We start from the raw sequence: 15744 nt of genomic DNA, 5'->3' as shown, positions 1-15744 counted from the left end.
TATTCGAACCAAAGGACAAACGTCACGTCGCTCTCGCGACTACGCTACGGGAGCAGCCAGGAACGTTGGCATAAGTGCCTATATGCTGAACCTACGTGAAGAAAGTTAACACCTAAGGTTAATTTTTTTTTTTTTGTAACATTCTGGTTGTCGTGGCTTTAGACGCAATGCTTTTTTCAAAAAAAAAAAAATCTAACGCGTTACCTGTCGAACTTCATCTTTTAGGGATTAGCCATGCATATTTTCTGTTCAAGTAGATAGCCACTGGTTATATCTATTAGTGTTTAAGATACTGTTTGGGAGGAGGGGGGGGAGGGAGGTAGGCCCATATGCGGGACTTTAAATTAAAAGATGTAAATATTATGGCACCTTGCAGCTGCGTTATCTTTAGTGGATCTAAACTGGCTATACACACGGCGGAATTTTTATGGCCAGTTAATACCACATCATGGAAGACAACTATTATTACTTGGCACTTTTTAGACAATGCATCGTTAAGAATCTCAACTTGTAGTCAAATATAACGAGATGTCGTAATGCTCTGCTAACTTGGCAGGGGCCTCGCAGTTAGCTACGGAGAAACACATTTAGGATTTAAAGAATCATAAGAGGGGAAGAAAAAGCAATTTGTATGAGGATGTTTTGAATAAATAAATGATCACACAATTTTTTTTATTAAAAAACACTTTATTGGCCATACATTATCAATCAGTGTTCCAACGGTTACAAGACTGAGAACCACATTCGATCAGTACATGATAGCTGTAGACGTGACTGGAGTTCGGACACTAAAAAACATTTTTGAAGAGCTCACTGAAAATAAGCTAACCAAAATTCTCTTTTGGTGTAAAAACTGGAAAAAAGAATGCGTGATAAGGTTGGAGCAATTTTGGCCCATTTTGGCACATCGCGAATATAAGCTGCGATTAATCAAAATCAAATAAAAAGAAAATCCAGAATGTCATTTGGAATAAAAAAAAATAAAAAAAACTCCAATTGCGCCTCAGCTCCGTCCCAATTCAGTATGCTGTTTTCACAGTAACTACATGAATGCACATATCTCAGATGATGGGTTAATAAATTAAAACTCACGACTCCCAATTGATAAATTCGGTCTACAAGACTTGTGAGCTACCGAAAAATTAGTCGCAGCAAATAAAGCGAAATCCTACCATACAAAATACTTTTTTACCTCCACAGGCTTTTTCCAAACAAGACTTCAAAATGTTGCTATCGAAATCTGTCTAAAAATTGCAGCAAGGTGACCGAACTGGCGTGAAAAGAATTATAAAGCAACGGTTATGAACTTCGTTTTAAATTCATTAAGTAAATAATAATATTTCGCTTAGCCTTCAAAGAAGCACAATCAATCCAATTTTGACTACATATTCATCATTGTTAGGTGGCTCCCTCTAGTTTTATTCGGCTACCACCACACAGTGTTGAATGTTCCAATTTCGAAGTAACTCAGACAGGAAAAGTCGTTACGGACTCTGAACGCACATACAATCCTTTTTACAATATGCGATAAAACCCGGGTGGTCTAGCATGCGCGCGCGGTAGGATACGTGCTGCATACAACTAATACGTTTCGGTATCCCACTGAAGCAAACACTGGAAAGCGGTTATTGCTACAAATGGTTAGAGAAGGTGGGTAAATGTCGTAACAGGATCATCACTACCCCAGGGTAAACGTCGAAGCGAACGTTCCGATGGCCACTGAAAAAAAGTGTGTCCTCGTGGTAGCACATGGCACAGTAAGAAAGGACGGCACCGTTTTAAGTAAATACAAGTCACTCTGGGAGTGTCTCTGCGTCTGCCTCCAGTCGTCTTATCCAAGGCAGCCGTGAAAGGCAACGCACAGTGTTGCCGGGGTTAGCAAAAGGGATCGGCTGCGTGCGTCTGAACGTCAAGTTCGGTACTTCGCTCTGCGATCACTTTCTGCAGCATATCGCCGAGGAACAGGCAGCGATTCAGCCGGAGTAGTTTCGAGGAGAGAAGGAAAAAAAAGAAAGAAAGAGAAAGGCGGTCACTCGAGACTCTGCATGAGGATGTGCAATTCCCGGAACGACTGTCCGAGCTTTCCCTGTAGCGTTTGCCGCTTCAGCAGGAAGGCTCGGATGGACAGCAGCTGATTGTAGCAGCTCATACACTTGTTGTACCTGCAAAAGAAACGAAGTGGTCATTAATGAACACAAAGAAAAAAAACTCTCTGACTGGAAGCAAAATCTTTTATATGCTAACTAAAAAAATAAACGAACAGTAGTCGGTAGATCGCACCCTCACGGATGAGAATTCAGTCAAGACCGAGAGGAATTTTCTGGCCAATTGGAGTTGCCCGATGGCGGAGGTTTCACGAAGTATTACCCAGAATAATACTCTTTTGCGTAATTACTGTAATCAAATATGCAAATCCAAACCCGATGCGAGATCAGTCAACTTCTCTCGTTTCTTATTTAGGAAAATTTCATAAAATGATTATAATCGAAAATTAACTGGAGCTATCTAAGTTCTGATAATGTTATCAACACCCTATTTGAATTCTTTATTTTAATTAAAAAAAAACGACATTGCTTCCTTTTTTTTATTTCCCAAATATTTAATAAATAAAAAGGAATAATTAATCATCTCCTCCCCGCTCCGAAACTTCGGTCTGTAAATCAAAATTGGAAAGTCGCTACTGAAAGGAATTTCGTTACAGGACATGAAAAATGCTTATTCAATAACAAAAACTGATATATTGATTGAATGTTAATATTAAGACTATATATCGATTAAATTTTTACACGAACAAAATGTAAGCAAAACCAGTTAGCATCACAAAATAATAATGTGCTACTTTTTAATGTCTTCAAAATTGCAATTCACCAAAATCGTTTTCCAACCACTCCATATCTAGAATCCGAGCAAAACCAGATTAAGAATTACATACAATTTCAGCTATATTAAAAACACTATTTTTTAAATTAAAATTATTATTTAGTTTTAATTTTTGTTCTGAAGCACACTAAGTTAGGTTAACAACTGGAAATTTTAACTAATACCTTCCATTTTCTAGGACACAGGTCACACGTCGTCCCCCTGACCTATGCTGGGTCATGTTGTAACTTCAAATTAATTGAAGCTGTAGAAAGCTTTACAACCATCCTTGTGGATGCTGGGAATATTCTATGAGTAGTTCGAAGAGAAGGAACTGACAATGTTTGACAAAATTGATTAAATAATATAAAATTCTTTAAAATGTATTTTCTTTCTTCTTTTTTTGGAAAGGGGGGGGGGAGCGAGCTCAACTTGGAAAAATAAAACCACGAAATTTCCTATGCAAATACTTATCTTGACTAAGAAGTGAAGTTGAATACGTGCTTCCATTGCACTGGAAGTTAGCAGAAATGGCTGACACAGCATCAGAGGAATCCGCTGCTATTTACGCTACGATTCTCTCCATGCCAACACGTATGTCATCGGTCGACACCAACAGCTCATCCAAGAATTGCATAATCGTTGTGTATTCGGTGTGCGTCGCACACAGTCGCCATCTGGCGTATGTGTCGCCACGCACCTGTTACTATTTGCTTGTTCGGACTTATGTTTGCTTTCCACATACACAGTGAATTGACTTTTTTTTTTTTTTTTCATTTTCCACGACATCTACGGGCACTGTTGAACTAGGGTCATGCCAGATGGTATCTCACTGGGAACTACGGTGGGAGCGCATGTCTATACATGGTTTGTAATAAGGTGGACGGAAGTGGCGTCGCACTTTTGAATTATGGGAACTGCGAGCATGCACTTGATTCGTATAGTTCCGCTACACCAATTCCTCGCCAGTGTCACAAAGTCCTTAATTACGTCCACTTGTGGACGAACCGGTGCTACGATGAGCTCTCACTTCAAACAATTGATGCGCGTCTCTGAAGTGAGTGCCGCCAACTTAGTCTTATTGCCACATATTGGTTTTAAAAGGACCACTGAACCAAAATGACCTTAACTTTTTTTTTTTTCCCCCGACAAGACTACAGTTGCATACGGAAACGTCAGTCACACACCGAAAACTCCAGCAGCCAGGTGGAGTTCGAGGTATACTTAGTGTTTCATTAAGAACTATTATAAACAGGGGTTCCATTTGTTATTGTGGTGAGCCATTTTGGGTCTGTACTGTGTCGAGGGGATTCAAGTATGGAGAAAGAATTCATGACTGCATTGACCGAAACCCCACTAGCTCTGATTACTAAATGGAGAATAGAATCAAGTATTACCAATGCAACCTAGTAAGCACCGAAATTTCGCACAAAAATGAGTCTTTGGCTAATAAAATGAAGAACTGAAGTTTTGCTTGCATAACTGTCCGGTGGAAATCGCAGACTATTTTCGAGGAGTTCGTGAAGCAAGTAACGCACATGAATTTAGGAATTTGGAGCCAAACGAAGGAGGGGAGGGGAAAAGAAACTAAACCGAGCACGTTGTTGCAAGTGTCGAGAGGCAACAACTGTACTTCGTCGGCTTGACAGAGGTTGTGGTTTCGCATGATGGAGTAGTCTGTAGCGATGGCAGGAGAGGGCTGCATCGGAGAAGGGCTAGGGTTAAGTCCGTACCAACTGGTTATTAGCGCAACGACCAAGACGTACCACTAAACGTCGAAACACGAGAATGAAGATAAAGTATGCGCAGGTCACGGAGGTCAAGGGCCAACAATGACTGGCCACGGGTGGGGCAGTATGGTTTACGGTAAAAATGACAGAGCGTTAGGCGTGCCCGGAGCGGTGCGATTTACCTGAAGGAGGGCGGAGTCCGGAGCGATCGCGGTCAGGACCGCAAGCGGTGACAACCGAGAAGACGGAGGGGAGGGGGCCCCTGCGTTGCGTGAGGGGCTCAAATTAATAGTGTCGCGCGTTAATTAGAGGAGCCACAATCCGTGAGGCTGCCGTGCACAGAACTCTGATGACAAATGGGCCTCACAGCGGTCTGTTGACACGGTGTCGTTACTGCCGAGTCGCCACGGTCCGGATGAGGTGTTACGCCGTAGCGCTTACAGCCCACGAAAGATTAGGCTATGTATAAGCACGCGAAATCACCCGTGGTTAATTCCACCCCCCATCCACGCGCACACATACAAAAAAAAAAAAACTTCGCAAGCATTCACTGACATTTTCGTAGAGAACTTTTGATGCCATCGGATTGCTGAACGTTTTGCCAATAATTATGTGTTCACGAATATCGAGTAGTGAGCTGGAGAAAAATCCATCGTTACGTGAAACTGCAAAAATATTTGATTTAACAAACAAAAAAAAAAAGCAGTTTTAAAATGCAAAACAAAACTTAAGTACGCATGCATGGCCTATGACGGTATTTAGGAGATGGAAAGTTACCAAAACAGCGATTTTTACACTTTTTAAACTGCATGCATTACTTACCATCTCAGCAAAATAAATAAAGATTGGCAATAACTTCAGAAACAAAACTAGTACGAAAAATGACTGGTTATACCAACAATATTTTCAAACAGGATTGACTTTTTATTACCATTCTAATTTATATTAATTTCAATAAATCATATAATCATGGGTATAAAATTCAAAGACTATTGGAACAAATTCATGGACGTATCGCTACTATCTTCAAAATGAAGATAGTTCGCATCTTTATTTAAGGATCTGCAAGCATAACTCGTTATTTTATACTCTTTTCTGTTTATCGATAAACTTAATAAAATAAAAACACAAATAATCTTTCTATATAGAAATCGTCGATAAACGACGATCATTTCAAAAGTTCTGCGCATGCGCGTGGTCAATGGGATGACGCAACAGTTTACGCTTCACGTTAAGTTGTAAGCCAGATTATGCTGAAAACATGTGCTCGATTTATTTTTAGTAGTTTTGTTCCCTGAAACAATCTAGCAGCTGGATTGGATCCATCTGGCTAGCCAGATTAGAACCACATGCTGACCCTGTGTCAAGTTTCACCATACAGATGAATCATTCAACACTTTTAATTGCTTTTGGTTTCGAACATTTATTATTATCATTATTATTTGTATTTTTTTCGATGAACTCAGTTTCCAGACAACCGCTCAAAACGTAATGTATTAAAGCGAAATATCCACAGTTTGCAACCGGACAGTGTCGCGTGTACACAGCGTTTCTACGGGTTTCCATTCCCATTCGGTAAGAAGTTAGCGCTGCTAACATCCAATCTTTTACCGGAGAATAAAGAAAACGAACTTTTCGGCTAACAATGCCGAAAGCGATGTTTTCAATGTTTCCCAGCACCATCTGGCAGCAGTTATGCAAACTACTCCCGAAGAAAGTGGAAGCGGAGAGGGGGCGGGATGATCCGCTCACCGAATGCGAACTTAAAAAGTGATGCGACTGCAAGCAGCAAAACCGAGTCGGAGTGTTTGGTAAGTGATGAGATCAGCGACCTGCGATGTCTTGAAGACATTATCACACCTAGGGCAGCGTGTGTGTGTGTGTGTGTCAGGTGCATGACGTGTCGAAGGACATCGCCAGAACTCCCTTTGGGCACCTGTGCTGTAGCGAGCTCTGGTGGGTCCGCCGACTCGACGCCACAAGCCAGAAGTGATTAGACGTGTTCGTGTAAGTCCAGGTAAGCACGCAGCCCTAACACAGGAAAATTAATTTGTAGTCGTGCAGCCATTTAGCCGTGCAATCTATCACGGGAATGGCTTGTTAATGACGTCAATTCGCGAGCGGATGTGGTAATTTCAAGGTAGCGCCGCGGACATAATTCTGGGTGAACAGCTAAGGAAGCAACGCTGAGGACGTGGGTCGCAGACAGAATAAGCGGGAGCGGGGATTCGAGACCGGCCGCGTACGTGGGAATCGAGTCGGCCTGCATGCAGAACACGGACACTTTAATAAGAGCTACTGGTCTTGGTGTGGAACCAGTCCACCCAGGCCTGGACCGTTTACGGACGATCCTGCGGCTGCGTGTGTGCAACACGAGTAGCAATGCAACGAGCTCGTTATCCCCCAAATAATAAATCGCATTCGAGTTCGATATTTTCCCCCATTCTACCCCCGGGAATGCAAACGTGGGTGGCCGCCTGCTGTTCCAAAAACAATTCGATGATTTCAGCTATCTCAAATCTGTAAGTATTACACACACACACTTAGCGAAATTTGCGTTTTTATTGATCGCCGTCGTACAAAGAAATGTTAATTCTCCCGAATTCAGATGCTTTTCAGCCTTATGGGCCGAGAGAAGCGAGCATCATTAACGTAGGTAGCTCAAACCAACGGTAATGTGTGCTGATGTGCATACACACGCTGCGATTTATTATATGGCTTTTCACGGCTCAGTTGAGACGTCTGTCGGATGATGCGCGTATTTACTAGCAGGTCACGTGGTCATGTCAGCAGTTCATTATCCAATGCGACGCAATTATCTTCATCTTATGCACTGACGTTAACAGATCGTGGCCCTTGAGAAGCCGCCTACACGCACTACCGTCTTGAATCCGACGGCTCATCAATATCTGCCATCCAGAACGAACCTCGTCACAGCGTACTGGTGTCGTGACCCCTTAGCTATGCTGAATGCGACTCGTGTCTGAGGAAAAGCTTCCCAGGACAGACCGAATCGGGATGTTCTAATCTTCCCGGTGGTCAGGTGGCAAGAGTGATGAGAAAATCACGTGCAAGAACTTCCAGTCCCACACCTATTACATGCACCCTGTTCAATGGAGAATTTTGAACCCTTCAACCACATGCTAGCAGATGGGTGAACTACCAGATTGCCTACATAATTATCTCACTTCCTGTCAGCACTAATTAATACACAGACGAAGGGGGAGAAGAATAAACTAAGTACATTGTGCTCTAACACACACAACACTTCCATAACTAACCTTTCTTCGCGCGTGATGTCCACGCCTACACCGGGAGGAGCAGTGATGTTCGTCTTTATCACAGAAGCGAAATTCTTGAGAATCAGCTTGAGGGAGGAACAGCCAACTGCCATGTACCTGAAAGATAAAGCACAGGACGTTTAAATAATAAAACCTGGCAGAGCACTAAAGCAATTAAAAATCGAACTAAATATGCGAATATATTCTCTTTCGGATTGGAAAGATTATTGCAGAGGGTAACCTGCTTTCGTAGGAAGCATCTATATAAAGTGAAATGTCAAAAAAAAAAAAGAAAAAAAAAAGGGTCACGTGGAGTGAAGAAAAGAAAACGTTATCGGCATAGCTATGCTATAGCGTATCGAGGCAACTAACCTCATCCATCACAAAGAAAGCAGTTCTTGATGAAGAGGTGGATAAAAACTTCCGTTTTAACACTACGTGAAATTGTATTCGTTGTCCATTGGAAGATACATATTTGCAAGATTCTCCAGGTAAATTGAAAAGCAATGAAAGCTGTTTCCATGTTCCCCTTTTGAACTGCAACAGGGGAAGTACATTAAAGTAAAGCGGCATTAAGAACTACAGCAATCCCTCGATTAGTACGCCTAATGTGTGCTTTAAAACAGCGCATTAATCGAAATTAATGTGCCTGTTTTAAATATATATATTACATAACCGATGGGGAAAAGTATAATTCGTTCCTCAAATTTCTTTTTTGAACCTTGATTTTTTTTTTTTATAAAAGAATTAAGGTATGTCTCAGGGTCTAGTTAAAGGACAACCATGAAGCTGAAAGACAATAAAACATTCAGAATATAAATTTTATTATTCTATTTCTTAACAAAGAATTGAGCTAACGTAGTTTGGCAGGCATTTTGTTTCTTTTTTTTCTCATACAACCAACGGTATGGCCCTATTGCTCTTCTACTTTTCTGCAAATTTTACTGCTTCTCTCTTCATCAGGGTCAACCTCTAAGCATTGCCGCTTAAAAACTTCGATTGCGCGAAAAATATTTTCCAATTGTTTCTGTGATATCTCTTTTGGTTGACTATCAATGGTTAAATTTTCTTCATATTCTTCGGGATCTTCCCGTTGTGCATCTAAATTTAGCAGGTCGGAATCACTCAATTCTTCAGAATAAGATGTAATTAACTCTTGGACGTTATCATTGAAGGGGAGAAAGAAATGAAGGACGTACGAATTGGTCGCCAACACGCGAAATCACGTGCTTTATTGATAAAATTTCCCAACTGTTATACAAGCAAAATAGTCACCACTTTAAAAACTACAATGATCATAAAAGAGAAGTTAATTTTCGGACCTGTAATAATAAACAACTCATCCCAGAAGACGAATTGATTACCCTATCATCGGAATGGATTCTCCTTTTTTGTGACATGCGCAGAAGTGTCTGGAATCTGTGGGCGTACTATAGCAGACGACATAAATTTTTGCGGTAAAAATTTGGAACATAGAATACATAATGTACATGAGTGTAGTGAAGTATGCCATTAAAAAATAACTTTGTAAAATGTTTGAAATCGGTAACTAAATTATTTCATTCTGACGAGTTATTTTTTAAAATAGTTAGCCATAAAAATGTCATCATCATCAAATTCCTCCCATGTACCCTCAAGGGGTGTACAGGATATGACAGTACTACATGAAAAAATTACGTCATTACTAACTTCCTATCTACAATTTTCCTCCAAATCAGTCTGTTACTTGTCAAGACTCCAACATTATCAGATCTTATATTTCTATCGTCTAAGGCACTTTGTACCGTATCAATCCACCTATATATTGGTCTTCCTCTGGGTCGTCTTCCTGCCAACCTGGCAGAGAACACTTGTTTTGCTAATCTTTCCTCTCCCATTCTATTTAAGTGACCATACCACCTGAGATTAGCTCTGCTAACGCATTCCTGGATGCTGACAATGTCAAGTTCTTTCCTAATAACCTCATTTTTAATATGATATTGCCATTGATGCCATCTGTTCACGCCTCTAATCTTTCTCAGGACTCTCATATCTGCAGTCTCTAGTCTTTGGTCAAGTGTTTTACTTCTGACCCATCTCAGATCCATAAGTTAAAACTGGTTTGAACACTGTCTTGTATACAGCTAATTTAGTGTTCTGACTAATTTCTTTCTTATTCCATATGAATTTATTCAATTGACTTCCCACCATACCAGCTTTGCTGATTCTGTTGTCTATTTCTATATTCAATTTACCATCTTCAGTAAAAATCGTGCCTAAGTAGCTGAAATGTTTTACGTGTTCCACAGGTTCTCCATTCACAACACACTTGACATTTTCAATGATTCTGCCTATTTTCATTGTCTTTGTATTGCTTACTTTCATACCATATCTATTACAACAGCTATTCAATTTAGTCAGAGAATCTTGCAGACTTGTAGCGGATTTATTTAGAAGTATAACATCATCCGCATAAATCAAAGAGCTGACATTAACATCTCCAATTTTGATATCAGGTTTAATACCACATTCCTTCATAATGTGATCCATATAGATAATGAATAACAGAGGGGATAATGTACATCCTTGTCCCACACCAGATTTAACATTAAACCATCTTCCTGTACTTCCTTCAATTCTAACTGCTGACTTACAACTCAAATAAAGACTAAGTATTGCTTGATATAATGCCCCATTGACACCATATAACTGCAGCGTATTGAATAGCTTCTCTCTTGGCACCTTGTCATATGCCTTTTCCAAATCGACAAAACTTAAATACAGATCTTTGTTGTATTCCCATGCTTTCTCGACTATTTGTAGTAAAGTGAAGATCTGATCCTGACAGCCTCTATTTGGCCTGAATCCAGCTTGTTCTTCACCAAGCATTTCTTCCACAATTCTTCTCAACCGTTTCTCAAGTATACTTGCATAGATCTTGCCAGGAACACTCAGTAGGAAAATACCTCTGTAATTCTCACATTCAGTTTTATTTCCCTTTTTATATATGGGCACTATGAGAGCTCTACTCCAATCATCGGGAATTCGTCCCTCTGTCCAGGCTTTCTGAACTATGCAGTGCAGCCACTGTAAGACTTTTATACCATCATACTTCAGCATTTCTGGTCGAATATCATCTACTCTTGCTGCCTTTCCACATTTCAAGCCTTTGATGGCTTTTTCTACTTCAAGTATGGATATGTATTCCTGACTGCATGCCTGGTCAGTGTTTTTTTTTATCACTGTGCTGTCATTACTGCTTGTTTCATTTAGCAGTTTTTCAAAGTAATTACTCCTGCACCATCCTGGTGTCCTGCACCAGGGAGAAAACATCACCATCAACAATAACATAGTCAATGATATCTTTTTCTCCTGTTTTCATGTCACTTTTATCATCTCTAACTCCTTTTACAGCTCTTTCCTCCATTCCTAAGCTTCTTCAACAACCTCCAGAATATTTTGCCACCTTCTTGATATTTATTTTCTATATTCTTTCCAAAGTCCTCCCATGACTTTTGTTTAGCTAGTTTTACACACTGTTTAGCTTTCTTACATTTGTCTCTGTATTCTGTAAGAGTAAAAGCTGACTTATTTGCCAGGAACTTTTGATATGCTTTCTTCTTTTCCTTCACTGTCTCTTTAACTTCCTGTGTCCACCAGGGAGTTCTGATTTTTTTTATCCTTGCACACAACCTCACCACATGCCTCTCTGGCAGAATCAATCAATGTTTTCTTCAGAGTTTGCCACTGAATCTCCAAGGTTTGATTCCTGTTCTCAAACTCTTTCATTTTCTTTTCAATAATCTTTATGTATTTTAGTCTACAGTTCACATCTGAGAGCTGCTCAACTTTTATTCGCTTTAAAACTTTCTTACATGTTATTCTTTTCAATATGAAATTCAATTTTATCCTGCTCAAGACTAAATAGTGATCACTTCCAATTTCAAATCCTCTGTACACTCTGGTGTCCTGCACCAGGGAGAAAACATCACTATCAACAATAACATAGTCAATGAGACTTTTCTTATTCCTAGCCTCTTCTCTCCATGTGAATTTGTGCACATTTTTATGTTGGAACATGGTGTTAGTAATAACCAGTCCATGTCCTGAGCAAAAATCCAACAGATATTTGCCATTATTATTAGCTTTGCTCTTTTCTCCAAATTTTCCCAAAATATTTTTGTATGTCTCACAATCATTTCCTACTCTGCTATTTAGATCCCCAACAAGGACCAACTTTTCCTTTTTCATTGTGTCAGTTGCTTTTTCTAAAGCCTCAAAAAATTCCTCCACTTCTACCTTACTAGAACCTTCTGTGGGACCATAGGCACAAATAAATCTCATTGTCCAGTTCCCCATCCTCATATTTGCCCACATTACTCTACTCGAGACTGACTGCCATTAGAAGATTAGCCTCGTATTTTGTGTTGAATACTATGGCTACTCCTTCTTTTCCTTGATTGTCATTGCCTGAATATAACATTTTGTATTTATTGCTCAGAAAGATCTCACCAGTTTTGGTCTTTTTTGTTTCAGTCACCCCTATTATGTCGATCTGGTACTTATCTAATTCCTCAGCTAGCTCCATTTCTTTGCCATTCAGGCTTCTTACGTTGATAGTACCGATCTGTAACTCTGGTGATGTTGAGTTGAGGTTTGTTTTCAGATTTATTTGGGTATCGAAAACGCACTAATCGAGGGATTACTGTATAATACATATGTGTACATACACACACAGATAAACAGCTTTTATGGTTCGCATGGAATTGTTCTTGAAAACCCGCTTTGGTAAATGAACTTTACTGAAAAGAAGCTGGGAAAATAATTTTATAAATAAATTAAAAAAAAGAAACATACTATTATAAATATATATTCCTAAAAATATGCACAAAACAATCGATATAAGATACAATTTATATTAACTTCTGAGAGACTGACACTGGAATTTTGGAGAACAGTATCATCTTTCTATCTAACTCTTGGCTCACGGTGGTACAGCCAAAGCACAGTTTCTGAACCTTCATGAATGGAATTGTTAATAACAATAAAAGGACCGAGTTATTCCGACAAATAGATCGGACATTCACGATCAATTTGCCCGGTGCAGCGTTGTTAGATTTTTCTTGGCCAGTACTGAAGGTTCGGAAAATTTTATTTATTTTCCCCCCCCTGCAAGTATCACCGTACTATGCAATGACTGGTTGGCTGATAAAATCCAGCAGTGTTTCTTGATTTTACTTTGTAAAGTTTTATAGTCAAAGACAAGCTATTACAAAGCAAATGGCCTACGAAAGCAAGTCCCGGTGCAATATTCTTTCCAATCCGGGAGAGAATTTGTCAAAGACATTGATGCCTAAAACATTATACTTTTCTCCACCAGTGATCCTGTCAATAGATATTTAAAAACTATTACCACAACAAAAATCAATTAAGATTCGATTCGGCTATGTAGTGTCATTCTATTGCAGGCATGACTACTGTTAACCTGTGCTCAGGTGGAGAGATTTTTCTATTTTGTATACCTTCGTCACCTAGGCAACTGTATTACATGCAAATCTCTTAAATGTGAAACAGTTTTGCAGTGTCTAATATTATACTTTTAGCTCTTCAGCATTAAAACAAATTAAGAAACGATGTTATTCGAGGATGCAATGCTTTTCCCCAATAATTTACAACTGAGAACAATTAGTTTACCTTTTAGTGAAAGCTAATTGAAAGCCTTTCAAAGAGGAAAGAAAAGATGGACTAACTTTTCCTCGATACAGCTCAAAAATTAATTCGTCTTTTAATCATAATGCGAATAAATAAATAGCACAGAGAGTGTACACTTCTCAAAATAAGTCCTCAAAAAGGAGAGAACGTGCATTTGGTTTGTTTCATTGATTATAAAGCGACTTGATGAAGCACTTTCCATCTGAAATAAAAATCACGTGTCCCTCGAAAGTACAGTCATTAGTTATCCTTCTCCAAAGAGTCTTCCCCCCCCCCCCACACCTTTATGCTACTGCTCGTCATACACTACTTCGCTTTTGTGCTAACGAACTGAGAGAGGCAGCGACGTTCAAAGCAGTCCCAATAGTTGGTTCTCTTAGAACCGCTTGGGCTGTTTTCATACGATATGCTTTCTTAAAGGATGGGCCAAGAACCGTAACAGGGTAGCCAAATAAGAACGGCGATGCAATTATGACGAAAGACTAATGTAAGAGAAAGAGTTAATAAACGTAGATTAAAGGCTTTCTGCAATTCTTGTACAACGCATTTCGAAGACGTATGGAAATGAAATCACCGAGTGATCGGCAAACAGCTGTCACGGAAAAGTGAATAAGCAAGCAACAAAGTGGAAACTATTTCTGAAGTTCCCCGTGATTAACATTTACTGTGGCCAATTTGTAACCATATAAATACAGCGACAAAGATAAATACGCTCGCATTCGATACACCAAGTGTCCAAAACTCCAATAGGGTTAACTAGAACTCGTCTAAAAAATGAAGTCAATTAACTGTATGGTCTAGCAACGTATTCGATGGTCACTGTTCATTTTAAATTCTTTACCGTATCGATCTTGTTAATTTATGATATTTCAATCTCTTAGATATTTATGTGAAAGCTTGTTTGCGATGACCAGGATCCAGTGTTCCGTTTCCGGTAGGTTTTTTTTTTTTGCCGATAAACGCATCTGCTATTTAAAAATGTCTAATTTATTAGATACCGGGGAAAGGGGGAGAGAAATAACGCCCTACTTTCTAAAAAAGGGAAGAGAAACACTGCTGCGTTTCGTCTTGTTCTGCTTCATACAAGTCCGTTAATGGATTATATAACATAAATGTATAAATGGATTATATAAGCATATAACCGGAGTGTTAGTAATTAGTATTATCTCCCAAATTGCATTAAACCGTAAGAGCAGACACTTATACATTTTCTTGGTTGTTGTAAGGAGACCTTACAACAACCAATCGCATTCGGTGGCAGATGAATTCCATCACATCGCAGTGCGAAATCATCGAGGTCTGAAGGGGTTTCAGAAAATTCCAATTCGGATTCTAATATTAACAATAACGTAATACTTGTTCAGAACCTTTCGTGGGTAGGATTTATGTTTACAAAAATGTGTTCAAATCTAATCAGAAATATAAAATCACCATAAAAATCGCACGAGACATTCTTCAGAAAAATTTTACGAAGGGGGGTGGGGAGGTCTTGATTTCGAAACCTTAGCAGCTATTTCCCATTGATATCCCTCCTACTCCTAAAAATGAATTTCTAATCCAGATATACAATTTCAGTTTCTAATTTATGAACTTAATAGCTTGAGAGGTTGCTCTGGGATTTATTCTTTCGTTACACCTGCTTCAACAACACAATCTTTTTCCCTTCTAGCAAAAAAGCATGAAAATAAAATACAAAACAAATTGACAAATATGTAACGATGTGTGCTCATGTGTGTATAGATTGTTGATTAGATTTCTACTCCTTAAACTTTCAAATGGCAATTCGGGACTGAATTTTTAGATTGCAGAGCAACTTAGCAGACAACATTCATTTCCTCATATCTTATACACACACGCTTCTCCCCCCCCCCCCGCCTGATGAACAAGATGGATTATAAAACATACAAGTACACTGACTCCATTCAGAATATAATAGTGGGAGTTAATCTCTCTCTCTAACCCCCCCCCCGCCCCCACAAAAAACCACTCCTTCACAATTGCTTCTTGTTTTTACTAGCAGTTCTGATTACCGATAACATGACTATCGCGAATCCATCTTCACCACAGTCCCCCCCCCCTCCCATCACAGAAGTGTAGGATAGGTAATTATATCTGTTTACAGCACGATGCGATTTCGACAGATGGCTGCACACCCACTGTAGATTCGTAAACAAAGTGAAGCG

The 15744-nt window shown here is 39.4% G+C and overlaps 1 protein-coding gene across 3 annotated transcripts in view; it reads right to left on the bottom strand.

Moving 5' to 3' along the window:
- Nucleotides 1-699: 699 nt before the first annotated feature.
- Nucleotides 700-15744, bottom strand: part of LOC150103458 (katanin p80 WD40 repeat-containing subunit B1-like) — a 370687-nt gene continuing 355642 nt past the window's right edge. For all 3 annotated transcript variants that reach the window (XM_090397462.1, XM_090397461.1, XM_090397463.1), the window contains 2 exons: nt 7871-7987; nt 700-2162 (listed from right to left, as the gene is read on the bottom strand). In XM_090397462.1, the coding sequence (XP_090253588.1) occupies nt 2030-2162; nt 7871-7987 (250 nt within the window). In that variant the 3' untranslated portion in view covers nt 700-2029. The remainder of the gene's footprint in view (nt 2163-7870; nt 7988-15744) is intronic.

This window comes from Typopeltis vanoorti, chromosome 9, assembly GCF_054136105.1.
Source record: "Typopeltis vanoorti isolate ZY-2024b chromosome 9, IOZ_Tvanoo_1.0, whole genome shotgun sequence".
In the NCBI taxonomy this organism is placed as follows: domain Eukaryota; kingdom Metazoa; phylum Arthropoda; class Arachnida; order Uropygi; family Thelyphonidae; genus Typopeltis; species Typopeltis vanoorti.
The sequence above is the reverse complement of the archived record's forward strand: the minus strand, read 5'-3'. Positions and strand labels throughout refer to the sequence as shown.